Source organism: Hippocampus bargibanti, linkage group LG02 (genome assembly GCF_051943395.1).
Source record: "Hippocampus bargibanti isolate YZ-2025 linkage group LG02, ASM5194339v1, whole genome shotgun sequence".
Lineage (NCBI taxonomy): Eukaryota > Metazoa > Chordata > Actinopteri > Syngnathiformes > Syngnathidae > Hippocampus > Hippocampus bargibanti.
The window spans coordinates 12,720,565-12,748,314 of record NC_142735.1 but is presented as its reverse complement, the minus strand read 5'-3'; the positions used below and the strand labels follow the sequence as shown (position 1 = coordinate 12,748,314).

The window sequence follows — 27,750 nt, the reverse complement described above, 5'->3', positions numbered from 1 at the left end:
CAACATGACATAACTTCTTTAATCGATTGCAAACAATTATGTTTTCCTCTTCAGAACTATTTGAATCATATTCATAACTGGATGAGTAACAAGAAAGCATCTTCTCCGAATCTGAAGCCATTGTTTTGATTCTCGAGCAAGGCAAGAAGTCTTGGTGTGACGTCACGAACGTGGGGGCGGGACCTACTGAAACGGGCCACTTCCGGGTTCAATTTGAAGTAGTTTTTGGACACTTTAAGTCATTGTTATGGGTGTTTTACATTTGACTAAAATTATCATCCTACGTGTTTTGGGTATTTTAGATGCTATAAAACATTTTTCTAATGTCAGTTAGGAAACAAAAAAGTGGTGTCGGTTGTCCTTTAATGGTAAGTCACAAACATTAACCTGACAACAAATTTAATAAGATGCATCAAACGTTTGTCTCGAAGTTTTTGGGTGTGCTCAACTGTTTAGAATTTCTCTCTTTTCTCTTTTTTTCTCTTCTTCATTCTCTTGATGTTTCTCTTATTTTTTCAGCTTTTTTCTCTTTTTCTCTTTTTTTCTCTTTTCTCTCTTCTCTATTTTCTCTATTCACTCTTTTTCTCCCTTCTTCCCTATCCCCTCACCCCTATTTCTCTTTTCTTCTATTTTCTCCTCTCTCTGACTGTGTGTGTGTGCGTGCATGAGTGCGTGCATGTGCATGTGCATGTGCATGTCTATCTTCCAACAGAAATATAAGACAACAATTCACATGCTGCAATAAAAGAGGGAGGATTCCCGGCCGGTGGTTCTCACCTGTGGAAAATATTGTAATCTCAGGTTTGCATTTGTGTGCAGTTTACGTACACGTGATCGTTTAAAGGTATCCTCGCCACAATCCTCTTTGCTCGTTCATCCACCTGCAGACTGTGTGATGAAACAGAGGGATTAGACATTGTGCTATTGGAGACATTACGGACTCTTCATTAGGTACGGCTTGTCTTTTATGATCGATATATGTACTTGCTATGACGTCATGAACTTTGCTGAAGGTTATCGCGAACGTAGACGAACAAAATTACTAAAACCACAATTTAAAATGTATTTTCTCTCATTAAATTAAACCAAAATAAAGAATGCCTTCAACGAAAAATGCTTTCAAAAACGAAAACTAACTGAAATAACATTTGACAATTAGAAAAGTAACTGAAACTAATCGATTAAAAGGTTTCTTCAGCCATCATCTGAACTTCTTTGAAGGTGTCGGACGTTTCGCTTATTCACCAAGAAACTTCGTCAGCAAACTAAAGTCTTACTGGTAGTTTAGGCCCTATATATATATATCCCTTCTCTAACTTTTGGAGAGAGTCTATCATTTCTTTCTTGTATCTATTGGAAGGGTCCCTTTTTAGTTGCTCATAAGTGGAAGAATCACTGATTAACCTATTTATTTTGTCATAATCCGATGTGTTGAGAAGCACTGTACACCTACGCTTGTCTGCTGGCAAAATAGTAATATTTGTATCTTTTTGTCGAGTAGCTAACTACTCTCTGAATGGCCTCAATCGGCAGTGCATATGCACCTAAAAGCTAGCAATCACTCATTTGACGACAATGAGGTTAAAATCTTAGTGAAAGAACATAGATGGTTTGAAAGGGGAGTAAAAGAAGCGATTTTCATAAAACAACTAAATCCTTCATTAAACCGGTTTGGTGGGGTGAGGTTCAATTTGGATCGTTCATACAACAGCCTGCTTAGGCAACATAGGATTAGTAATACTGATGAGGTGATACCGGTCGAAGTGGGGCAATCAGGCCCGTCGTTAGTCAGAATGACAGGAACTATCAGTGGAGCAGCTGCAGGGAGTAGTCCTCTGCTCCCCCCAACCTGAGAGCAGGGACCTATCATAGCAGAGTCTGGCACGGCCATGTCTGGACATTAGGGATATATATATATATATATATATATATATATATATATATATATATATATATATATATATATATATATATATATATATATATATATATATATATATATATATGGCCTAAACTACCAGTAAGACTTTAGTTTGCTGACGAAGTTTCTTGAAACAAAACGTCCGACACCTTCAAATTTGTACAGATGACGGCTGAAGAAACCTTTTCATCGCTGGACCACTCTTGTTTGTTTACTGTTAAGCTAAAATGTTTGTTTTTGTCTAAGTCAATTAGTTTCAAAGACTAACTTTTGGGAGTTCATTTTAAATATAATATTTTCCCATGTTGCTACACAGAGAAGGGAAGGTGAAAAAGTTTGAGAATTGTAGTTAACTGCACAATACTGAGTGACTGTATCTTGCTCTCAACATATACTTCATATTGAAAAACTGAACTTGGAAATGTGGTTTTCGACTCAGCATGAGACTCAACCTTGTTTTAGTGTTTGATTCTGTTTTGTCATTCAGTGTAGTTAAAAATAAATAAATAAATAAATAAATAAATAAATAAATAAATAAATAACACATTTTACTCCTAAGCGCCTTAGGCAAAATTGCTAAAATTCCAAGTCACTCGTATCTCAAGGCACAACTGTATATTAATGATTGATGTCCGCTTTGCTCCACAGTCATGGTGGACGCCGCCACGGCCACGCAATTCCTGGACGCCAACCCTCATTTTGCCAAGCACTATTACGACGTCAACTTTCGACCCAAGGTGGTGTCTGACTTGCTGGATAATGGCCGCCCCACGGCAGTGGACGTGAGCCGTTACCACCGGCTCACTGCAGTGGAAGAGAGCGAGATCCTTTTCGACCTAGTGCGAGACATCCAGGACAACCTGCAGATGGAAAAGTCCCTCTTCAATCTCATGAGGCACCTCAGCTTCATGTTGAGGGCTGACTGTATGAGCCTCTTCATGTACCGACAAAGGAACGGCGTGGCGGAACTTGCCTCTAGGTTGATCCTCTAACATTGAATCTGTTTAGTAAATTCTAAATTGTGCTGATTTTTCATTTACCATGTTTGGGGACTCGTGTGTTCTGGCGTGCAGAGATACCTGGCCCCAGACTCATCTGCCAGTTAGGTTCTAAAATGTACTGTAGTTGTAACTACTGGCGCATCACGTGTAACTACTGGCACATCATCATTTTTGTGCTGGAGTAATGGTCTTGGCCGGTATTCCATGTTCTAAATCATCCACTAACTTACTCAAGATGCAAGTTGTTCACTTCGGACTAACTCGCAAACTCATTTCTAACTGACACATTACATGAGCTATCTAACTCACCTACCAACACATTAAGCAGTGTCTACCTCTCAGAAGTGAAAATTAATTCCCCCGACTCAGCTGCACCTTTGTGTGAATCTGCACCCAAATTGAATGACAGTTTAAAAAGCCTATTCATAGTAGGTATTCATTTGATGACATGCAGAACAAACCACCTTGATCCAAAGATTAGAAAAATACATACAATTGGTCTCCTGCCATTAATTCAGAATTATCAATTGTGTCTTGTAGATTGTTTAATGTGCATAAAGACTCTTTGTTTGACGACTGCCTGGTCCAGCCGGATAGTGAAATTGTGTACCCGCTGGATTTGGGCATCGTGGGCCATGTGGCCTCCACCAAGAAGATGGTCAACGTGCCTGATGTGTCCCAGGTAATACATTGATGCACCTCCGCACTTGAACAAACCACAGGAATAGAACCTTCAACACCAGCAAACTTGATCACTAACATTTGTGTCAAAACGATTTTTTTGCCTCCCAACTTATTAAAAGTAACAATTTTAAGAATGTGAATCAAAATATTTAATGCAAGTCTATATAATAATAATAATAATAATAATAATAATAATAATAATAATAATAATAATAATAATAATAATAATAATAATAATAATACATTTATAAGCGCCTTTCAAAACTCTTAAGGACACTTTACAGTCACAGGATAAATTTTTCTGCGGGTGAGCAGCGGCAGCCACATGCGCCAGCGTTCACTCAACCCGGACGTAACAAACATAAAGTAAAAAAAACAAAAACTCTATGTGGTGTTTATTTCATACGTGTCATACTAGTTCATATTCTTGCGGAGCTCATTCATTAATTATATCAGAATATTTTCTCTTATTATTCATAGATCTTCTGAACGGTATTCCAGACTTTGTTCAGTCCACTTTTTTTTCACACTTTCAAGCGTTTAGGGAATCTTTTAGCACTTAAAAGAAAGCAATTTGTTTGTATTTTAACACATTTAGACAATCATTTATATTCTCCTTGAAATAATGAATGCTTGAATTCCGAAAGCTTGATCTAGATTTTAAAAGTATGCTCAATAAATATCTGCTTTCAATTTCAAATTTAATTCAATCCATATTTCTCATAAACTACAATAATAACGACGATAATGTCAATATCAGTCATAAAATGACAGTGGTGAGGATGATTATAACAATAATAATTGTTTATTGTTGGTAGTTGTAGTGGTGGCAGTAGTCGTATCTAATATGACCTATTTTGATAACTACAACAGTAATACATACAGCAGTGCTCCCAATCTTCCTTGCAGTGCCTTAGTCACGGCTTATAATAAGCCTCTTATCCTGTATCGGTGAAACAATGGAAGTGATCGATCCAGGTTGGGAGGAATTCTACAAAAGTCTCATTCAATTTCCTCCTGTTAATAATCTCCCAGTGCAATTGCCCCCTCCCGGACCCCCGCCCCTAATGCTATGCACTAAAATAGCCACCAGAGAGCGATGTGACACCACTATTTCCTCCCATGGTTTTATTATCACTCGAGTCTACCTGTATTTGGAAGTATTTGGTAAATTTTATTCCTTACATGTAATCGTAATAGTAAACACAATCCTTCCTGGGCATGTACCGGTGACATTTGACAATAATTTTGTTACGCTATTATAATCACTTCAGTAATGAATACAATCATTTCTTTATCAATTTAAAAATATTAATTTACAAAAAAAAGCATTATTGCATATCTTATACATCTATGTGTTGCACTTTAATTCTTAAAACATACTCATGGGGGCTGTTGTAAATTTATTCAACTTTGATGGCAGGCAGATTGAACACTCCAAATTGTCCTTATATAGGTGCGAGTGTGAGAATGACTGGTTGTTTGTCTTTGTGTGCCCTGCGATTGGCTGGCAACCAATTCAGGGTGTCCCCCGCCTAGTGTCCGAAGACGGCTGGGATAGGCTCCAGCACACCCCGCGACCCTAATGAGGATGGAGCGGTATGGAAAATGGATGGTTGGATGGTAATGTAAAAAATATGACAGCAGTAACGTTCAGACTGCCACGCTTTGCAAGGTGGTGGTGGACTCCAAAAGAACAGACAGGATGGAGGAGCAGGTTGTATTTGACAAACCAAAACTCACACACCAAAACTTACACAGACAAAAGAGATTCCCGAGAGAACATGTCCATCTTCAGATTCATTTCATGAGGTCACCCCCTCGCCCGAGGACCACTATGCTGACCTGGTCCATTGGGTTTGCCTTTAAATGTTTAATGCCCCCCCCCCCCCCACCCACTCGTTCTCCTGCGGCATTTTAGAATCCTCACTTCAGCAACTTTGTGGATGAGCTGACCGAGTACACCACCAGGAATGTGCTGGCTGTACCCATTATGAACGGCAAGGACATGGTGGCCGTCATGATGGCTGTCAACAAGATGGACGACACTCCGCATTTCACCACCACAGATGAGGAGGTAAACGTATACATCCTGCAGTAGTTTCTCGAATACTGTATTATGTATACAACATAGTGTCTGAAACTCATGACAAAAACTTAGCAGACACCCAGGCAGACAACTCTGAAAAGATGCCTGCCCGGCCATAAAATTGCCTGCCGCATTTTTCACAACTTGAAACACAATAAGACGACTGATCGCAAAAAAAAAACCAATTGTTGCAAAATATGAAGGATTTTAGTACCTACCACAAATGCTCCCTTGCTTAATGTATGGTAAATATCCCTTGCTGAAGATTTTGCTCCAGTTGTCATTTGTTGTCATGGTGCACAATGCAATTTTTGCGTTGCGTTGTCTGCTCAAAGCCACGTGGCCTCTTCTTTCTCAGCGGCTTTCAAAACTCTCAAGTACACTTTTCAGTCACGGTATAGTCCGAAGCACGAGACAGGCTTCTGGTTGGCTGCCGGGCCGAGTATGCAAATTGACAAACGAACGTTCCTTTGGCAATTTGCATATTCGGCCCGGCAGCCAATCAAGCCTGTTTTGTTCGTTTGTCTATTTGCATACTCGGCCCGGCATTCAATCAGAAGCCTGTTTCGTGCTTCGGACTATACCGTGACTGAAAAGTGTACTTGAAAGTTTTGAAAGCTTAGAAAGATGAGGCCACGTGGCTTATAGCGGTTTGCTTGTAGCTTTTGCTTTAATGAATAAAACAAACGTTTGATTTGGATTTTTTTTTTTTTTTTTTCTTGAATTTGTCGCCCCGGGTTGCCGAGACGTTTTGAAAGTTGTACGCCCGACGTCAAAGTTGTACAGCCCGGGCCTCCGGGCGGACGTTATTTCAAACACTGATACAACAGCGGCTTGAGATACAAACGAGTCGGCCTCTGAATTGTGTTTACAAAAGAATCTTAATGTGATCAAATACACCACGAGTTTGGCTTGCCTTCACCGAGCAAAGACCAAGTCTGAACCTCTCGAGTCTGGCTGTCAACAGTCATACAAATTATTCATCATGTGTGGGGCCTGGGGGGGGGGGGTCGATTTACACATATTAGATATACATAGCTGTGTAAAAAATCACCCTTGCCTTGATGTTACTATGATGAAATATTGTCAGCACAAAAACTAAAACTTCACAGATAAAAATGAACATCAATTTACCCCGCAGACTCTGAACAAGTACTTGAACTTTGCCAACCTGGTGCTGAGGGTTTTCCACTTGAGCTACCTGCACAACTGTGAAACCAGGAGAGGGCAGGTGAGTTTTATTTCCAGCTTTCCCTCCTCACATTGACTGCGTGGGCTGCTGCAGCTCAGAGAGAAACTTTGTGACTCACAGCAGGCCCTGCAAGGAGAGAAACGCCAATAGCACCAAGTGTTAGCAACGATCGATGCAACTCAAGTCTTAAGAAAGGTGGATGATCACTTCAAAGATGAATATTGGAAATGTATTTTGTTGTATTTCCATGTGCTGTTGCGCCATTGGTCTTTAAATGTCTTCCAGCTGGGGTGCCAAACTCATTTTTTGTGGTAGGCCACGCTATAGCTACGGCTTCCTTCTTCTTCTTTTCCTTTCAGCTTTTCCCTTCAGGGGTCGTCACAGCGAATCATTGTCCTCCATCTCACCCAGTTTTATGCATCCTCTTCTCTCACGCCAGCTACCTTCATATCCTCTTTGACAACATCCATAAACCTCCTCTTCCTTCTTCCTCTCAGTCTCCTCCCTGACAGTTCAAGATTCAGCATCCTTCTCCCGATATAGTCGCTCTCTCTCCTATGGACATGTCCAAACCATCTCAGTCTGGCCTCTCTGACTTTCTCTCCAAAGCCTCTAATATGAGTTGTCCTGATCTACGGCTTCCTGCAGTGGGCCAATAATTTGTTCAACTATTGGTCAAGTTGCCATCTTCAGGGGAGCAAAAATGATTTGCAACATTGCTCATCGATGAGAAGGTTTCTTCAGCCGTCATCTGTACAAATTTGAAGGTTTCGGACGTTTCGCCTCCTATCCAAGAGGCTTCGTCGGTGAACTAAAGTCTGACTGGTCGTATCTGCCCTATTTATATATCCCTAATGTCCAGCCATGGCGGCGCCGGACACAGCTATGATAGGTCCCTACTCTCAGGTTGGGGGGAGCAGAGGACCACTCCCTGTGGCCCCACTGATTGTTCCTACACTCTGAGAGCCTACACAGAAACATTGCTCATATTATTTCTACATGTGATATTTGGAAATTTTGGTGGTAATTTTATGGAAGAATGATGGAGGTTGATGCCCTAGAATTGAGGTGGGCCAGATCTCAACCTGTGGACCTTGAGTTTGAACACCCGTGTCTTAAATGGTTATAACCGCGGTATGCTAACATCGCTTGTAATTATGTGAGACTATCTATGGCGTTTAGCATTCTTTCCTCATCCTAACATACTTTTCCTAACAAAACATGTCATTCTCTTTGCAAAGCATGGATTTTTCCGCTAAATTAGAATATAGAATGCCAATTTACAACTTGAAGCAAACATTTGGCTTGTTGTAGAGTTAGCTGCTACCATTGTTAGTGCTTGTAACTCAAAGTTTTGCTGATATCGCAAGACAAAAAAAAAACAAACAAATGAATAATAAATAAATATAAAAAGTAACTCATTCACTGCCATTCACAAATTAATTCGGGAATTGAAAATTTGACGTCGAGCGCCATTTCCGAATTTCTTCAGGTTTTGTATTTTCATGCTTGGGTGCTGATAAAGCGCTGTCCATGACCTCTAGCAATTTTATATTTTCTCCACAAGGGGGGGGGGTATTTCCCTTTTTTCCATGTTAGTGCTTTGTTCAAGCTTCAGCTGTTGTTAAAGCGCTATTTATAATTGTATTTTCTTTGTATGATTTATTATTAAATCTATGCTTGTCTGTGATGTGTAGTGTCCTTGAGAGCGTTGAAAGGCGCTTGAAATAAAATGTATTATTATTATTGTTATTATTATTATTATTATTATTATTATTATTATTATTATTATTATTATTATTATTACAGTAAAGTCTCGTTATATCGATATTCTTGGGAGTCCGAAAAATATTAATATAACCGGGACTATCGATATATCCGACCCTGCGCGCATGTAATTTTCTCCTTGCGTTCATAGAAATAGTATCGTAATAAGCGGTACTATCGATATAACCGATATCGATATAACGAGACTTTACTGTATTATTATATGTACAGGTATGTATTGCCCTCATTTCAAGCTCATATAACTCCAGACCATATAATTTAGGAATTAACTCTTTTTTCTGATGAGAGAAGAGAGTAAGGTTTCTTACGATGCATTGAATGTTTATGTCGTCCTAAAACTCAATATTCTGTGGGTCCTGGAATTCAAGTGACAATGACAAAAACCCTGGATCTGGAGACATTTTGGCATGTCTGGCAGTGAACGAGTTAATAAACAAATACATAAATACATAAATAAATAAAAATTAGAAAAGTGATGGCTCATCTTTAAAAAAAAACTCAAATTTAAGTCAAAATTATGACCCCGTGTGTGTGTGTTTGTGTGCGTGTGCATGTTGCAGGTGTTGCTGTGGTCAGCCAGCAAGGTGTTTGAGGAGCTGACGGACATTGAGAGGCAGTTTCACAAGGCCTTGTACACAGTGCGAGCCTTCCTCAACTGCGACCGCTACTCTGTGGGCCTGCTGGATATGACCAAAACCAAAGTGACCACAGGGCCAACGGGAGTGTCGATGGCTTGCACCTGCACATCTTTGTCCAATTTTATTATTTCATGTCTAGGAGTTCTTTGACCTGTGGCCTGTCCTGATGGGAGAAGTTCCTCCGTATGACGGACCCAAAACACCTGATGGCCGAGTAAGTAATAATGATGACAAAGGTCAACAGCAAATGTTTAATCAGAGAGGGAATTAAGTGTTCAGGAAGACATGTTTTTGGTTTTTTTTTCTAGCACATCACGTTTGGGAGATACAATTTTCTTTTTTTGTTTTTCAGTTTTACCTTCAAAAGCTCAGGCACATCATATGTCACATTGTGTTGTAATTTGTCATTAAAAATATGTTTGTAGCGCCCCAACGGCGGTTTAACGGAGCCCTGTCCCTGTTTGTTTGAAATACGGCGATGAAAATTGGCACGCGTGGCACCCTGAGACAAAAAACAGATTTTGCTACCCATATCTTAAAATGTGTTCTTATTCTTTAAAGAATGGAAACACAGTCAATGCTCAATGCCATGTTTGTGTTGTCTTGTGCAGGAAATTGTCTTCTACAAAATCATCGACTACATCCTGCACGGCAAAGAAGACATCAAAGTTATACCGTCAGTCTCAAACACAATCAGCATTGTTGATGTCTTTCGAAATATTGCGACTCAAATGCTGTTGTTATCGTCATGCAGGAACCCTCCAGCTGATCATTGGGCTCTGGTCAGCGGTTTGCCAACTTATGTTGCAGAAAATGGATTGGTAAGAATCATTTTTAGCTTCATTTGAATGATTGTTTCATCTTTGACATACATTTATCATTCTTTTGCACATGTACTGTACTGGACAATCCCTTTATTACCACGCATGCATGTGCACGTCTTAGTTTTATTCTTATTAGGGATTGGTTACACATTATTGGTATATATATATATATATATATATATATATATATATATATATATATATATATATATATATATATATATATATATACAGTAAAGTCTCGTTATATCGATATCGGATATATCGATAGTCCCGGTTATATCGATATATATGCACGCACGGAGAAAATTACATGCAAACAGGGTCGGATATATCGATATATATCGATATTTTTTCGGACTCCCTTGAATATCGATATAACGAGACTAATATATAAATATATATATATATATATATATGTTATACATAAATAAATACATCCTTAATTACCGGTACACGTAATAAATTTAAGACATGCCCATAATATGCATTCATGACATATTTATTGCACATTTATTATGTGCTTAGTTTGTTGCACGCTTATTATGTCATTGTTCCATATTTATTACGCATTAGGTACACGTTTTATACATTAAGAGTCATATTTTCCTGTTTTGTTTTATTTTTAAATAGGCCTGGACTGTGTGGAATCTGAAAATTTGTGTGCAACTACCAAAGATGCATTACTCATTGTGTCCCTTAATTTACACACATTTATACAGATTTGTGAATTATTTGTGAGACATTTGAATAAAAAAAAAGCGATTTATTTGGGAAATGTCACTTTTGAAACATCCTGTAATTCAACGATAAAATATACTGTATTTGTGCACTCCTCATTTAATATTCATTTGCACAATTCCACAACTATGATACATAAAATACTGCATACTTACTGTGCATGTACTAAGAATGTCTTACCTAATGTTTGCTGACTTATTTAGTTAGTTGCACATGCACTGTTGTTGACATTTTGAATCACACTGTCTTCTTCTTTCTCTTTCGGCTTTTCCCTTCAGTTCAGGGGTCGCCACAGTGAATCACCGTTCAATAACAACATTCTTCCTTCCCCCACAGATTTGTAACATAATGAATGCAGCTGAGGATGAATTATTCAATTTCCAAGTAAGAGTCACAATTTTACATGAACGTGTGAGCCATTCGTTATACATGCATGTTAGGATGTTGCTGTTTTCCATCTGAGCTCTGTGAGCACTGAGAGCCAACAGTTTGTGCAGGTCATGATACAAACGTGATATCGTGTGCACGCATGTGTGTGCATGTGGGGCGGAGCCGTCATAAAAGGAAGAAATTATCTCCTTTTTCTTTGCTCGCTGACGTTCAAGGTAGGATGCGCAGCTCCTCTCATCTGTCCTCCCATTAGAATCACTTTGCCACCGGGAGGTGCGCTCACTCTAACGACCAAATTCATCATTTCTACTCCTTTTGGGATCCCATCATGGGGTTGAGAGGACACGCTTGTTCTCTGCCAACTTGGTTGATGTCGTGAATTTTCTTCAGCTCAATTATTTCAGTACTATTAAAGGACAATAATCTCAGTTTTTATAACTTGCCTTGGATAAGGTCTGTGTAGGCTTTCAGTCACACAGGAGTGGTCCATCCAGGAGAAGGTTTCTTCAGCCTTCATCTGTACTTCCTTGAATCATCGCAAGCACAATACGAGTGGGCCTCAATCAGCAGTACGTCTGCACCTAAAAGCAAGAAAACACTCATTTAACTACAGAGAGGTTCAAATCATAGCTCAAGAAAAAAGATGGTTTGAGAAGGGGAGTAAAAGAAGCAATTTTTGTAAAACGGCAAAATCCTTCAGTAAATCGCCATGGTGGTTTAAGGTTTAATTTAGACTGTGCTTACAACAGACCTCTTAGGCCAATATTACGTAGGCTTATTCATTAGTCATGCTAATGAGGTAAACCAGAGCCAGGCATATTCCAATAGAGGTAATCAGATTGGCTTCAGGGGGTGGTCCACTGCTCCCCAACCCATAGAGCACGGACCTATCAAAGCAGGGGTCTGGCACCGCCATTAGGGATATTGGGCAGCATTACCAGCGCAACTTTAGTTTGCTGCCAAAGCTCTTCGGATGAGGAGCGAAACGTCCGACATCTTCAAAGAAGTACAGATGTCGGCTGAAAAAACGTTTTCCTCCTGGATAAGGTGAAGAAAATGGATGTATCAGTCTAGATGATATTTTTCCCCATACAAAACGGTTGCCATCATAACGAGAAGAGATTGTTTCCACACGTATCACAAATTAATAATACACTTACTGCATAACTATCGCACAGGCCCATTTGGAGCAACTGAGGCCGTTGTGCACAAAATGCATGAAGAAACAGGCAATGCAGCAGTCCTGCATTATTTGAACAAGTATCACCCAAGTGAGCATGTGCAAATGCCACTGGAAGTGGCTCAACATGCTGATGTGTCATGCTCATATCATTTAACCACTGCAAAATGCGGCAAAAAGGGGCAATCCCCCCATGTGATCCATTCCACCCACCGATTTGCATCTACATTTCTTACACATTCATAATACATTAATGTCACATTTATTCTACTTCTGCTGTCATATACGTCCAAATTTATTCCATATTATACAGGCATATATAAATACATGTATAAACATAGTGTACATGAATATTCATGACACAATTTGCACATCTCAACATTTACCACACACTTGATATATGAATGTTTTAATTAATGTAACACTTCCAATCCCACTATTATGATGTTTTCACATATGCAGGCTTTGGATCTTTGACACATTTTAGAGTCACATATGTTTATGACAAACTTCATTGTTGTGTCAATTTATTATGCACATTCTCGATATAAATTTTCATGCATTTATTATAGTTATTTCAAACATACTTATTACACATTTATTCCACAAAATGCATTGTTACATATTTATAACACGCTGCATGCAAAGCCAATTGCATGCTCACATACCAATAATGCTCTCATTTATGATCATCTGTTACAACCTTAACTATATACTTAATATCCTTTTCTAACACTTTACTACCCACCCACGTGTATGACATTAACTACACGTCATTAGAGTTTATCATTAGGCACTGTAAATATTAATTTATTCTAATTGTTGTAGTTAAATGCGTGTTTATGTTTTTGCTGTTGTTGTTGTTTTAATTATTATTTATGGGTGTGCATCCCTTCTTTTGCCCAGAAAGAACCGCTGGACAACTCGGGCTGGACAGTTCGGAACGTTTTGTCCATGCCCATCGTCAACAAGAAAGAGGAGATTGTGGGCGTGGCAACGTTCTATAACAGGAAGGACGGGAAGCCCTTTGACGAAATGGACGAAACACTGATGGAGGTGGAGTAGCCACAGCACAAGTTTGTGTGTGTGTGTGTGTGTGTGTGTGTGTGTGTGTGTGTGTGTGTGTGTGTGTGTGTGTGTGTGTGTGTGCGTGTGTGCGCGTGTGTGCGCGTCTGTGTGTGTGCGTGCGAGTGTGCGTGTGTGTGTGTGTGTGTGTGTGTGTGTGTGTGTGTGTGTGTGTGCGTGCGTGCATCTGTGTGTGCGTGCCTCAGGTTTCAAAATGAAGGTATGAGTGTTTATTATTTATTAGTTTAAAGTATTTTCTGCAACCTCTTTGTCCACAAGCTTGAAATGTTGCCCTTTAAATTGTAAAGTAGGTTCAGCAACATGTGGATTGTTTTTCTCTTGAAACCTCATCTTTAAAATACAAACAAACATGCAAATAAATAAATAGGCGGGTAGGTAGGTCAGTAGGTAGGTAGGAAGGAAGGAAGGAAGGTGTAGATAAAAATAAATGGAGGCCCTTTGATATCAGTGTCAAAAATCATTTGAGGGATACCATAAGCCATCCCGAATGTAAACCCAAAAGTACTTTACGCAAAATACAGTTTCCACATTCTGAAAACATTTTATATGCTAATGATGAAGCAAATACAAGTGATGATGCATGCAAAGATTTTGGTCACTCTTCTACCACTTACTTTTTATTTTTGTATTTTTTTAGTCTAAAATAAAGAAATGCAAATCATCAGCACACAGGAAAAAAAAAGCAAGTACCGAACTTGAAGTTTTCTCCCTCTCTGCTCTACCAGTTATCGACTAATTGTATTTTTTTATATCAAAACGAAATAACATGGCATTTTTTAGCATAATAAAAATTCAATAAAAATGTAAAAAAATGTAACGACATAGTTCTTTGACAACTCAGTGCTGTCTGAATTGCTGTCCACCTCACATACCTCCACTAGCTGGTGACTGTTTCTCTCCCCATTGCAGTCTCTGACTCAATTCCTTGGGTGGTCTGTGCTCAACCCGGACACGTATGACAAGATGAACAAGCTGGAGAACCGCAAAGACATCTTCCAGGACATGGTACTCTACCACGTCAAGTGTCGCAAGGACGAGATACAGAAGGTCTTGGTCAGTGAACACCTCCATTTCTCGATGCACGCAGTCCCTAGTAATGTGTAATAAAAGTTTAGTGACAAATTTGTACGAATGACGATTGGTAGGAATATTCATATCATGAGTAGACACACAAAATCTCCCATTTCTGGCCTTTCAAGCTAATTTTAAAGAAACATAGATGTTTAGGCACATCTATCTTGAGTCAACCCAGCAAAGACAATGGAAATCTGCGTTATCTTGCTTGAAAGCAGCCATTTTGTCGTCATTTGTGACAAAAAAATTAATCCCTCAAAGACAAATGTATCCATGTATCTCGTTCCTATACCAACTGCTGTCAGGCTTTGCAATTCTCAATGATCACATGTGAAAAAAAAAAAACCAAAAAACAAAAAAACTGGACCCTTGTAAATATGGGTTGATGCAATATATCAATATGCCTTTCTTGATACTTGCGCTATGTATATTTTTTTTATGAAACAGTTTTGCACATTTACATTTTCACAGTATACAGTTGACATTTTTATTTTGTTATGCTTATGCCACCCCACCCCACCCCCACCCTATCCCCTTTCAAATTGCTGCTGTGGACTGCAAATTTCCCCATTGTGGGACGAATAAAAGTTTTCTGATTCTGATTCTGAAGAGATTTTATCCAATTGCAGTGAAAATGTCAAATTCAGACACAAACATCTGTCCAGTTTTTACCAAAGTGGCAGTGATTTGAACCATCCCCATAAAACCCAAATTGCAACGTTTCAGTGTTTGTTTGATTTTTTTTTGGGACAATGCGTGTTGGCACACCTTGGCAGCCCTGATAGGACCGTTTCAACGTGATCTCACCTTTGCATTTTCAGAACACCCGTGAGCGATGGGGGAAAGAACCGGATGAGTGTGAAGAGGAGGAACTGGAAGAGATTCTGGTGACCAACAACAATCAGAACAATACATCCAAAAACACACACGATTCCGACATAATCCACGAAGCTACAAGAGTCAAACTCTTCAAGGGCCACTATCCTAAATGCTGGGGTGGGGGGAACACCCCAACAAAAATTGCAGGACAGCGGCCCTTGAGGAACTGAGTTTTTAGACCCATGTGATAAATGATGTGCATGTTTATCCTGTCCGCAGTCGGAAGTCCTCCCCAACGCCAAGAAAGCTGAGATTCTGGAATTTCACTTCTGCGACTTTGAACACAGCGAGTTGGACCTGGTTAAGTGTGGCATCAGGATGTACTACGAGCTCAAAGTGGTGGACAAGTTTCACATTCCCAGAGAGGTGACCACCTCTTTTGTCAGCACATTTTAGGACTTTCTGTTTGGCAAAGAACTTTTCTGTTGGGTGCCTTTCACTACTTCACACACACAAATCAGCATCCAAACAGGTTGGAGCATAAATCTCTCAAATGTCAAGGATACGATAAAATCAAATGCTTTCATTTATGAGCACATTCCATTCGGTTGTCTCCAAACTCGGCCTACACATAGAATAATCACCAGAGGTGGAAAGTCAGAAAGTATAAAAACTCACCCGCGGCTATGACAGCAACTGGCGGGTAAACAAGCACATTGATATACCAGTTGAGTAGCAGCTAATGCTAATGCCAAACTGTGGCAGGGTTTTACTTTCTGGACCTGGATTTGCCAACTGTGGTAGCCTACAATTAGCGACTTGGGGCATTTTATTTTATGCCAATCATCTTAGAACTAAGTTTATTTACGTTCAAAGTTCATCTGTAATAGCGAAATCCAATTGAAACAAAGGAGATCAACTAGTCACATATGAAACTATAGGTTTCAAGGGCTTCTCAGATGACAATTTATGCTTTTATCAACTCATATGACAACATAAATTCCAAAAACTCCCCTATAAACAGATTTTTTGGGCTGGGGTTGGGGGTTTAAACCCAAATTGTCCCTTTGTGAGAGTTTTATTTAAAGGGATCAAACGAGCTATCATCAGCCAGTAGTTAATTTATAATGAAGCATGGCCAGTCGCCTGCTGAGCGTCCTGAAAATAAACCAGCTGCAAAGCTATTTTTAACGCTTATTTGATCAAATGGAGGCCTAACAGTATGTGTGTCTGTGTTCATAGGTGCTTGTGAGGTTCATGTTCTCACTTAGCAAAGGCTACAGGAAGATTACCTATCACAACTGGAGACACGGATTCAACGTTGGACAGACCATGTTCACCCTGCTCATGGTCTCACACACACACACACACACACACACACACACACACACACACACACACACACACACACACACGCACGCACGCACACGCACGCACACACACACACACACGCACGCACACACACACACACACACACACACACACACACACACACACACACACACAATTCATAAGTACACCTACAAATAAGTCACTCAATGCCTTGCTCAAAATCACACAGGAAGTCGGCCATTCTTGGACACATTTTGAAACTCATTTTGACCATTTCCAGGATGTAATGCGAGATAAACTTTCTTACAAGTTGAAATTGACAGGCAAGTTGACTCACCATTAAAAAAAAAGAATTTGACATTTGGTAGGCACTACTATTAGTGGACCCACAAAAAACTCTCAAGTATCAATTCCCCATTGTCATTTGAAGCAGTCATTCAAAATTTAATGCAAGACAGACTTGGCCTCAAAATTTGGCACACAAAAACCACCAAATTGGCCAGTTGGACAACACTAAATCATAAAACATTGTAGTGGTCACGAGTGGCAAGTATGGTGACTCGCTATGAATCACACAAGTCTAAGAGGTCAGCTCTTTGACACATTACCTCCGACAGAAAGTCAGAAATGAAAGCTTGACGTGACTCTGCGTGTTTTAGACGGGCGACCTGAAGCGTTACTACACTGACCTGGAGTGCATGGCCATGGTGACTGCCGGCCTCTGTCACGACATCGACCACCGAGGAACAAACAACCTCTACCAAATGAAGTGAGCACAAAAGCTGGCTTTGTCGCAAAGTTTGTTGATGTTCGCTGGCTCTTACAAACGCAATTCATCATCTGTAGGAAAATAAGCCAATGTGTGCAGCAGGAGCAGCTAACCCTGAAATGATCGTTTATGATTTAGGACCATGTAACCTCCCAAACTTAATCTGTGTTCATTCACCTTTGTGTGTGTGTGCGTGTGTGTGTGTGTGTGTGCGTGCGTGCGTGTGTGTGTCTGTGTGTGTGCATGCGTGCGTACGTGTGTGTGTGTGCGCGTGTGTGTGTGTGTGTGTGTGTGTGTGTGTGTGTGTGTGTGTGTGTGTGTGTGTGTGTGTGTGTGTGTGTGTGTGTGTGTGTGTGTGTGTGTGTGTGTGTGCGTCTCTCCAGGTCGGGAAATCCTCTGGCAAAACTTCACGGCTCATCCATCTTGGAGAGACACCATCTTGAGTTTGGCAAGACTCTGTTGAGAGATGAGGTGTGTTGCAGTATGCATACGCGCGCACACACACACGCACGCACACGCATACACACACACATTCAGAGAGAACTTGACTTGAAATCACCTTGACAGCCACTTTTCTGGTCTGCCAGTATGATGAATTTAACTTGATGAAACAGATGATAAAGTAAATAATTTATGATTAAAAAGTAATGCTTGCTAAAAGAAAAACCAAAGAATCACAAAAATTTAAAGGAAGTAAAAATTTTAATTCACTTGAATATTTTTACACCAAAAAATGTTTTTGGCACGGTTTAAATAAAATGTACAAAAATATTTTCACATTTATTCTTATGTTAAAAATAATTTTGGAGATTAGTTTTTATTTACCAAAAACTAAATTTCACATTAACCTCCATTTAATAGAAAACAAATTAAACAGCAGCAGGTTTAAAAATAAAATCTTTTTTCGACATTTTAAATTCATGTTGGAATCGAATTGAGTTTAAAAAAAAAAAAACATTCGTGATTCGGGACCGAGGGAACTGTGACGTTAATATCAATCAACAGCGAGTGACACTACAGGACAAAATGGCAGCCTCCTTGGACGGCTGAAAAGGTGAGAAAACAAAGAACAAACTATTGCCGGTTATATTTCTCAATGACTACCACTTAATCATATACCCGTATAAAAATAAACATACCAACTATCACGACATAACATCGTACTGGACATCTTGCTTGCTTGTTTCAGTCATTGAACATCTACCAGAATCTGAACCGCCGCCAGCATGACATCGTCATCCACCTCATGGATGTCGCCATCATCGCCACCGACCTGGCGCTCTACTTCAAGTCGGTCCCGCTCGGCCGGCAATCTTATCTCTGCCGTGTTCAATCTATCCCATGATATAATGTGGTTATCCTCTCCTGCGCAGGAAAAGAACCATGTTCCAGAAGATCGTAGACCAGTCTAAGACCTACGAGAACTGGACCGACTGGACCAAGTACATGATGCTGGAGACGACGCGCAAGGAGATTGTCATGTACGGGTGTTTATACAAACACATGTGCGTGAAGTTTCATTCGTCAACTTGCGTCTGCTTCACAGGGCCATGATGATGACGGCATGTGACCTGTCGGCCATTGCCAAGCCTTGGGAAATTCAGAGCAAGGTCAGCGTGGTGTCACTTGCCTTTGTGTGTGTATGAATAGATAGATTGGCATATTTCTTCTGTCATTTATTTGAAAAGAGGCAACAAAAAGGGAAGGATTATAGTGTTAATTTTACTGCCTACCCGTAGGTGGCGCTGTCAGTAGCTGCTGAATTTTGGGAGCAAGGAGACCTGGAGAGAACTGTCCTCGAGCAACAACCCATTGTAAGTGGTTGTGAGGTGAAAACTTTCTCAAGAGTTTATCCATGGCAGCTATTGATTTGGATCACCCCCCTTTGTTCCTCATGAAATGTCCAGTGGAGAAGGAAAAATCTCAACTCCTCACTGGCTTGCTTTTTGTCTCATTTTTCAGCCCATGATGGATAGAGACAAAGCAGACGAGCTTCCAAAGCTCCAATGCGGCTTCATCGACTTTGTCTGCTCTTTCGTTTACAAGGTCAGATAACACCATTTAAAGTCTCTCACCCCCATTATCCAACCAAACGCCAGGATTATCTTTTCAGGAGAAATTGTCAATTATTAAGACAACACAGTTGTTTATCGATGAAAAGGTTTCTTCAGCTGTCAGCTGTACTTCTTTGAAGGTTTCGGACGTTTCAATCCTTATCCGAAGAGCTTTGTCAGCGAACTAAAGTTGTTATTGTTAATATTGTTTATGTAAAAAAGCTAACGGTAATTTATTCCATCATATAGTCAGAATTTAAAAGATTGAAGTGGATTTGTTCACACTAAAATTAGTTGGGGAGGATTTCAGAAAGTTGCAATAAATAATCTTTTTTGTCTAACAAAAAGGACCAAACATAATTCGTTATTGAACATAGTAATTTGGAAGGCTGGAAAGACATCTCCATTCTCTTCCACTGAGAAATATGACGGTTCAGAAAATGACTGAGTCCTGCCAGACATCAGTTCCAACATAGCAAAGTGATCATGATGTGACTTGTCCTGTTTTGGCGACAGGAGTTCAGCCGCTTCCATGTGGAGATCACACCCATGCTTGATCGTCTTCTCAACAACCGCAAGGAGTGGAACAGCCTCAAGGAGGAGCATGATGCCAAGATGGCCGCCACGGAGGCGGCCAAGAAGGCCAAGGAGGAAGCAGCTGGCGCTGCCAGACAAGGTCCAGGTCACCACTGGCGTTACACTATCCAAAAATCGATTTTTAATCATACCTAATCTAATGTTTTTCTTCCTGCAGCGAGTGCAGCCCAGTCCAAGACGTGTACGCTTTGCTAGAAGAATGAATGTCACAACACTACCATCAGGACTGAGCTCAGAATAGAGTTGCGTTTTATTTAAGTTTATTTCTATTGTTATACGCTCTTGTAACATTGGACAGAGTTTGAACATGATCATGCGCTTGCCATGAATAAATGAAGAAGTGTACTACGAAGTTTAAACGCTAATTGGATTTCAAAGTTAATTGAAACCAAACAATAATAAACAAATGCATTCAGTTAAAAAAAAGTGTAAGACGGTATAACAGTGTACAGTTTCGACACACCCCATTCATGGATTGTTATCAGGCTTTTCGGAACTTGCTGAAGATCTGATCGTTTGAATCAGACATATCGGTTAATGGAGACATCGAAAACAGGCTGGGCCCTCCAGGACCCCACTTGGGCTACCATTTTTAACACTTGAAATGTACTTTGAATGCTTAGTGTGCTTGCATGTTAAAAATGGGTTGATTGCTTCAAATAATAGTAAATGATGCTATTTTCAGATTCAAACATGCTTGTATTTTTCAGAAAGGTGTTATGTTGCTGATGGCTTGCATTTTATTTTAGTTTTTTTGTGTTTGAGGTGGTTTGTCAGGGCATCAGAACCTTAGACAATTATTTTAGGAGAAATACTACAGGGTTTTGAAAAAAAAAGGAAAAATGTTCCAGGATTCAAATGTTTATTTTAGTTTATTTTTTTTCAGAGGGGGAAAAATTGAACATGAAATCTTGAAATTTCCTTTATATGCTCCTAGTCATAACAATAAGGGAAATCCGGAGTTGTTTTTCAGGAAGGATTTTAAAAATATTATCATTATCAAGCGATCTTAAAAGCACAAAAGTTTCTTTTTTTGTACACAATTAAATGAATAGTTTTCAACATTTTCCGAATATGCCAAGAATGCTCTTTATTTTCCACATTATTTTTTCTATAATATTTTTATTTTAGTATTTTATTTAAAATTAATTGATCATACTCTTACTTGTACTTTTTGGGGCATTGACATTCTCGGGTGACCGGTGGTAACACAATGTTCTCAGGACTTGGTGAAATCTTTCTGTGTTTTGGACCATTTCAGCAAAGTCATTACATTTCACGGCGAAAAAATGACATTAAGAATACTGATATTGATGTCACATCAGGTGTAATGCCAACAAAAAGTTGAAAAGGATTCCTCGGAAAATGTTCTCCGGTATCCCAGTATGCACGACACCCTTCCATTTGCCGGTTCTTTTGGCTTAGCTCACCAAAAAGAGCCTCTTTTGGCTCCCCGAATGACTCCTCAGTTTTTTTGTCGCTTAAATTAATTTACGATCAAAAATAAGGTAAAGTTAGATGTAAAATGAATGACTAATATAAAAAAACATACAATATATCCTTTTTTTAAAATTCATATGGCTTTATTCGTCTAAACCAGGGGTCGGGAACATACACACCCGCGCACACGCAAACACGCACGCACGCGCGGCCACTTTTCAACAAAATGTCAGAATGTATTATTTAAAATAACTTTGTGATAGTACTCACCATTAACATGAATGATTTTCCGTTCCTCGTGATTGGTAAAAATCCAGGCAAACGATCGGAATGAAAGTCAACTTGCCGGGTCCATAGGCAAAGTTACTGCTAGCTCGCCTGCACACGGCTCATTAGCTTCCACACTTGCTATCTGCAATATACTTCTCACAGAAGTATATTGATGCTAAACGTTAACATGGGGCTTGTTAAAATATCACTGACATTCGACTGTTTCATCGATGGTATTGTTTCATTGCAAATTAGAATCGCAAATCCTCCGATGCATTCAAGCTGGAGCGTACTCGTCTTTTTTTTTTTTTTTTACTGTCAGGCTGATTTAAAGGGGCGTTTACCTGTTTCAACTGACGGCCAGTATCATCCAATCAAACCTGCGCTTTCCGCCAACCTAGGTCAGTGTCATCCAATCAAAATTGCGCTTTCCGCCAACTGCAGCCCCAACAGGAAATGAACGGCAAAAAAGCGAGAATATGTATTTAGTTTTATCGGCGAGCCATATGCAATCATCAAAAGAGCCATATGTGGCTCACGAGCCATAGGTTCCCGACCCCTGTTCTAAACATAAAAATATATTCGACATGAAGTGCTACAAAAAAATTAATATAAAGTAAAAAAACAAAGACTCATCTCAAAAAAAGGTCAAGAAAAACGTCCAATCTCTGATTGTGTATATTTATAAGCGTTTAAGTATTTACAGTAAGACAACATAAGTAAGCTTTGATTACCACACAACAAATTATACATTAAGATAAGTAAAAAAAAAGAGAACAAAGCAGCATAAGGTATATTTTTTGCTGTGTGTATGTGTACACACACACAAGGAGAAAAAGGGAATAAAGAAGGAATAAGAAAATTAGAGAAAAAGTGAGGAAAAAAAGAGAAAAAAGAGGCAAACAGAAAAGAGAAAGACAGAGAGAAAGATAGAAAAAGACAGAAGAGAGAAAAAAAGATAAAAGCAAGAAACAGAAACAGAAGATACAATCACGTGCGTTTTTAACCGAAGGGGGTAAAGTTGGCTCCTAAAGAGGCTCCCGATTAAGAGCCGCTCCATTGTTCACTTCAAAGAGCGGGCCATTAAAGCCGGTTTGTTCGCGAATGACACATCTGTAATTTGTGGATCACGTCAGTGTTTCACAACCGCGCACGTGATAGCCTATCGCCGTTAATAAAGTGGATCTTCTTCTTTTCATTTCGGCTTTTCCCTTCAAGGGGTCGCCACAGCAAATCAGTGCCCTCCATCATTATTTGTGTATTTGCAGGTTCCGTCCACTTTATTAACGCATGTTTGCTTGGCAAAAACAAACATGCGTTAATAAAGTGGATGGAACCTGCAAATACATCTTTACACCCCCTTCGCGCTTTGTAGTAGCGCAAACGTCGGCGTGCTTGTCGTCACCGCCTCGTGACGTGGTCCTGCTGACATAAGACTGCGGCTCAAAGGATTGCCGTATACGGCCATGATGCTGGCCAGGCAGATCCATGACGCTGGAACGACGCGTGACTGCTGCAGATAGAGGGAGAGGGGAGAGGAGGTGTGAAATGGAGTTTTGGAGCTGGGGGGCAGCTGGAACCGTGACGACTATTTTTAGGCACTCCCTGTTGTTTCCAAGCAGGAGGCTGTGATGTGAGGCGCTCACGAGAGTGCACAGTATGTTAGCATCACATGCTAATGTTTTTCAATGAAAGATATGCTTTAGCATTAGCATCCAAAATACAATTGTCTGGCATATAAAAAAAAACGTTGAGTATCATTTTCTTTCCTCGTTTTATCTTCTTTTGCTTTCGGCTTTTCCCTTCAAGGGGTCGCCACACCGAATCAGTGTCCTCCATCTTCAGAGGTTTGATTTGCATGTTTGTTTTGGCCAAGCTTTTATCTAATAATAATAATAAGAATATAGTAATAAAATACATTACATTTTAAGCGCCTTTCAAAGCTCTCAAAGACGCTACAGTCACAGACAAGCATAGGTACTATAGTAAATAAAATACAATCACAAATAGAATACAATAAATAAAATACAATTATAAATAGAAACAAGAGAGAGAGCTACACAGAAAATGCAATTGTAAATAGGTGGGTTTTGAGATAGGACTTGAAGGTGGGAAGAGAATCGATGTTACGAATGTTGGGAGGAAGTGAGTTCCAGAGTTTGGGGGCAGAGCAGCTGAAGGCTCTGTCACCCATCGTGCTGAGACGGGCACACAGAGGTGGAGGGAGGAAGGGGATCTGAGGGAACGAGAGGGAATAGAAATTTGAAGAAGGTCAGATGGGTACGGGGGGGGGGGGGGGGGGGGGGGGGCAAGGTTATGGATAGCTTTAAATGTATAAAGAAGAATTTTAAAGTTGATTCTATATTTGACCGGGAGCCAGTGGAGCTCTTGGAGGACGGCGGGTGATGTGGTGAAAGGATGAGGTTCTGGTGATGATCCGGGCTGAAGAATTCTGGACGAGTTGAAGTTTGTGGAGAAGTTTCTGAGGGACACCAAGGAGAAGTGAATTGCAAAAGTCAATCCGGGAGGTGACAAGAGTTTGAACGAGGATAGCAGTGATGTGAGGAGTGCGAGATGGGCGAAGACGATTGATATTGTGTAGGTGGTGTAAGGTGTAAGTACGCAGAAGTTATTTATATGACGTCGGATGCCCTTCCTGACACAACCCACTGTATTTATCCGGGCTTGGGACCGGCAGAAGAAGACACTGGCTTGTGTCCCCTTATGGCTACAGAACAAGCAACTCTATGTACTTACTTTTCTTTCCTCGTTTTATCCAAACCGAATTTTAATATTGACAATTTGTTTAGTTATTTAAGTTAAGTTGCACCTGTGTGGAAGGGGCTTAAGTCATTCACTTCCAGACAATTGCAAGACACATAATATTTATGTGAGCTGAAGCTCGAACAAACCACTAACATGGACAAAAGACAAATGCTGCCCCTTGTGGAAGGGGAAAAAATACCAGCAGTCTGACCAGTGCTTTATCGCCACGTTTTAATTAGGAAATTAATTCGGGGATGGCAGTGAATGAGTTCATAAAGATACATAAATAATTATGGGAAATATATGCTCGATTGAGCGTCCGTTGGTCCAGTGGTTAGCGTGTCGGCCTCACAATGCAGAGGTACAGGCTTAGATTTTGGCTCCGGCTGGCCTGTGTGGAGTTTCTTCAGATATTCTGGGTTTTCTTTGGATCCCCACAGAAGTATATGATCAAGATATGACCTAGGACCGGCATTATCTACGTTAGGCACAGAGAAAATGAACATCTGATATTTTTCTTTTGCATATACAGTGAGACCTCAACTTACAAACACCTCAACTTACAAACTTTTTGTCTTACAAACGTCAAATTTATGAAAATTAAACCTTATAATAAGCACTATTTTCATAATACACACCCACCACGGCTGGCGGAGTGATCTTCGGCGGAAGCACACGACCGAACAGCACCAGAGGTTAAGTTACCAACAGCCCTTATGGAAAGTAACTCTCCTTCTATAAGCCATCAACGACCATCAAAAAGGTAAATAAAACTTTATTTTACAGCACAGTTTATTTCTTTAATTACATTCGTCATGTAATGCGCCTCTCTTTCCAAACAGCAATTCCCTTTGTCCTTCGACCTCCAACGCCATTCCATCAAGCCATAAATGACCATCACAAATGTAAATAAAGTGACTTTATGATACAATGTAGTGTATTTCTTTCATTACAATACAATAGCACATTTATTATACATAGAATAAGGTATGTTGTGTGTAGTTTTAAGGCTTATTTAGTTGAAAAGTATATTTTATGGAAACCCGGGAACGGATTATTCCCATTTTAATGGTTTCCTATCAGAATTTTGTTTTTGAGATAGACACTTTTCGCCTTACACACTCTGTCTGGGAACCAATTAAGTTCGTAAGTTGAGGTCTCACTGTAATTTGTAAACAAGAAATGTGGTTTAGTCATTAAAAAAGTAAAATCAGGGTCAGTATGTGAAAGTACATTGACCAATAGTGCATAGGTGGAATATACTTGAAGTGTATGTTTATGAAAGGATTTAATTTTCTCACTTGCTTGTATTTAAAATTAAATACACTTAACTTTGACCACTCAATTTGTGGTCCCAGTATGTATAATGGTGAATTCGTAATTTCAAAAGAAGCGCGGTGTTGCTATCTTACACAAGGACACGCCACTTGTGTGGGATTTATGATTCCTCATCAATCAGAGTGGTTCTCGTGAGTTAATGAGCCCTCGCTCTACATTTCAATGCATGTTCTTCTCCCATTTATCGGCTCATCCTGATGTAGATGGAATTTCATCACGGCGCTCAGCGATGCACCATTTCCACCCAAACGTAAAGCAACTTACAATTTAAAATGCCTTGAAAAGTATTTATAGCCCTGGAGCATTTTCACATTTTGCCACCTTACAACCATCATTTTCAGTGTGTTTTTTAATTGAGACTCGATATGATTGACCAACAGAAAGTATCCCATTCTTGTCAAGTGGAAATGATACCGAAGTAAAACAAATCCTGCAACGTTTTCAAGACACCTTTACCTCAAAATCCACCTTCGAGTCTTTGGTGGGACGCCTCGATCAGTTCTGTACATCTCCACAAAGAATTGTATTTTGCCCCTTTTTTTGCATGCCTGTCATGCTCGTTCCTCCAGGGAGCTGACCACACCGACGGGACCACATGACTTCATCGGCTGCGGGGGATTGGCTCGCAGCCTTGACCAGCTTTGGGGGAGCCTTATTTTGAAGGTTTCCAGATCCCGTCACCTGTTTTTTGGACACGTCAAAAGGAAGCAGTGACAGTACAGCTGAAGGCTGAACTGACAGCTGAAACTGTTAGTGAGGTTTTTTTCCCCCACAGCCCCCAAAAAGACCATTGTATGATAAAAAAAGAAACATTGAACGTATTTCAACTGATAAGAAGACCATCTATGTTCTTTCGCTAAGTAAGGGGAATAAAAGAAGCAATTTTCATAAAACAACTAAATCCTTCATTAAACCGGTTTGGTGGGGTGAGGTTCAATTTGGATCGTTCGTACAACAGACTACTTAGGCAAAATAGGATTAGGAATACTGATGATGTGATACCGGTTGAAGTGGGGCAATCAGGCCAGTCATTAGTCAGAACAATAGGAACAATCAGTGGAGCCGCAGGGAGTAGTCCTCTGCTCCCCCCAACCTGAGAGCAGGGACCTATCATAGCAGAGTCCGGCACTGCCATGTCTGGACAGTAGGGATATATATATAGGGCCTAAACTACCAGTAAGACTTTAGTTTTCTGACAAAGTTTCTTGGATAAGAAGTGAAACACCTTCAAAGAAGTACAGATGATGGCTGAAGAAACCTTTTCATCGATGGACCACTCCTGTACGACTCAGAGCTTACACAGACATAAATAAACAATGAAAGCATTTTTGTGTTTTATTTCCTTCAAATTTATACTTTTGTCTCACTCACATAATTTTAACACGCACCACAGAGTCGTGAGTATGAAAATCTCCCGATTTATGAATTCTGAAACTTAACATGTGTGAAGGGGGATCGCCCTCCTCAAAGGCACCTTCTCCAGGTGAGCTTTCTTTCGTGTGTCACATGTGGGCGTGTGGCATGCGGACAATTATTGTCTACTGTGATGAATATGCAATGTAGATATCAAGACTCATTCATATGAACAAAATAGTTTGTCACTGTTGTGACTGATACATGAAGGCTCCTATTTTCATGTCCAACATGCCGACTCGTCCGAAGTGCCATCTATCTGTCCGGACTTACCCTCGTTGCCAAGGAATGGGGCAAGACTACAGTGGGTATGACACTGTAGTGACTGATGTGAAACAGAGCTT

The 27,750-nt window shown here is 40.0% G+C and overlaps 1 protein-coding gene across 1 annotated transcript; it reads left to right on the top strand.

The window, feature by feature from the left end:
* The first annotated feature begins 870 nt into the window (after window positions 1-870).
* On the top strand, window positions 871-21,301 carry pde6a (phosphodiesterase 6A, cGMP-specific, rod, alpha). Its single transcript, XM_088989413.1, has 24 exons — window positions 871-951; window positions 2,570-2,900; window positions 3,463-3,604; window positions 5,528-5,683; window positions 6,837-6,926; window positions 9,236-9,376; window positions 9,453-9,527; window positions 9,925-9,989; window positions 10,068-10,134; window positions 11,215-11,262; window positions 13,355-13,504; window positions 14,444-14,587; window positions 15,430-15,495; window positions 15,707-15,853; window positions 16,670-16,777; window positions 17,419-17,528; window positions 17,912-17,999; window positions 18,718-18,818; window positions 18,902-19,009; window positions 19,075-19,138; window positions 19,268-19,342; window positions 19,491-19,574; window positions 20,099-20,258; window positions 20,337-21,301. The coding sequence occupies exons 2-24, from the start codon at window positions 2,572-2,574 to the stop codon at window positions 20,372-20,374; spliced, it is 2,556 nt and encodes an 851-aa protein (XP_088845539.1). The 5' UTR covers window positions 871-951; window positions 2,570-2,571; the 3' UTR covers window positions 20,375-21,301.
* The last annotated feature ends 6,449 nt before the right edge of the window (window positions 21,302-27,750 follow it).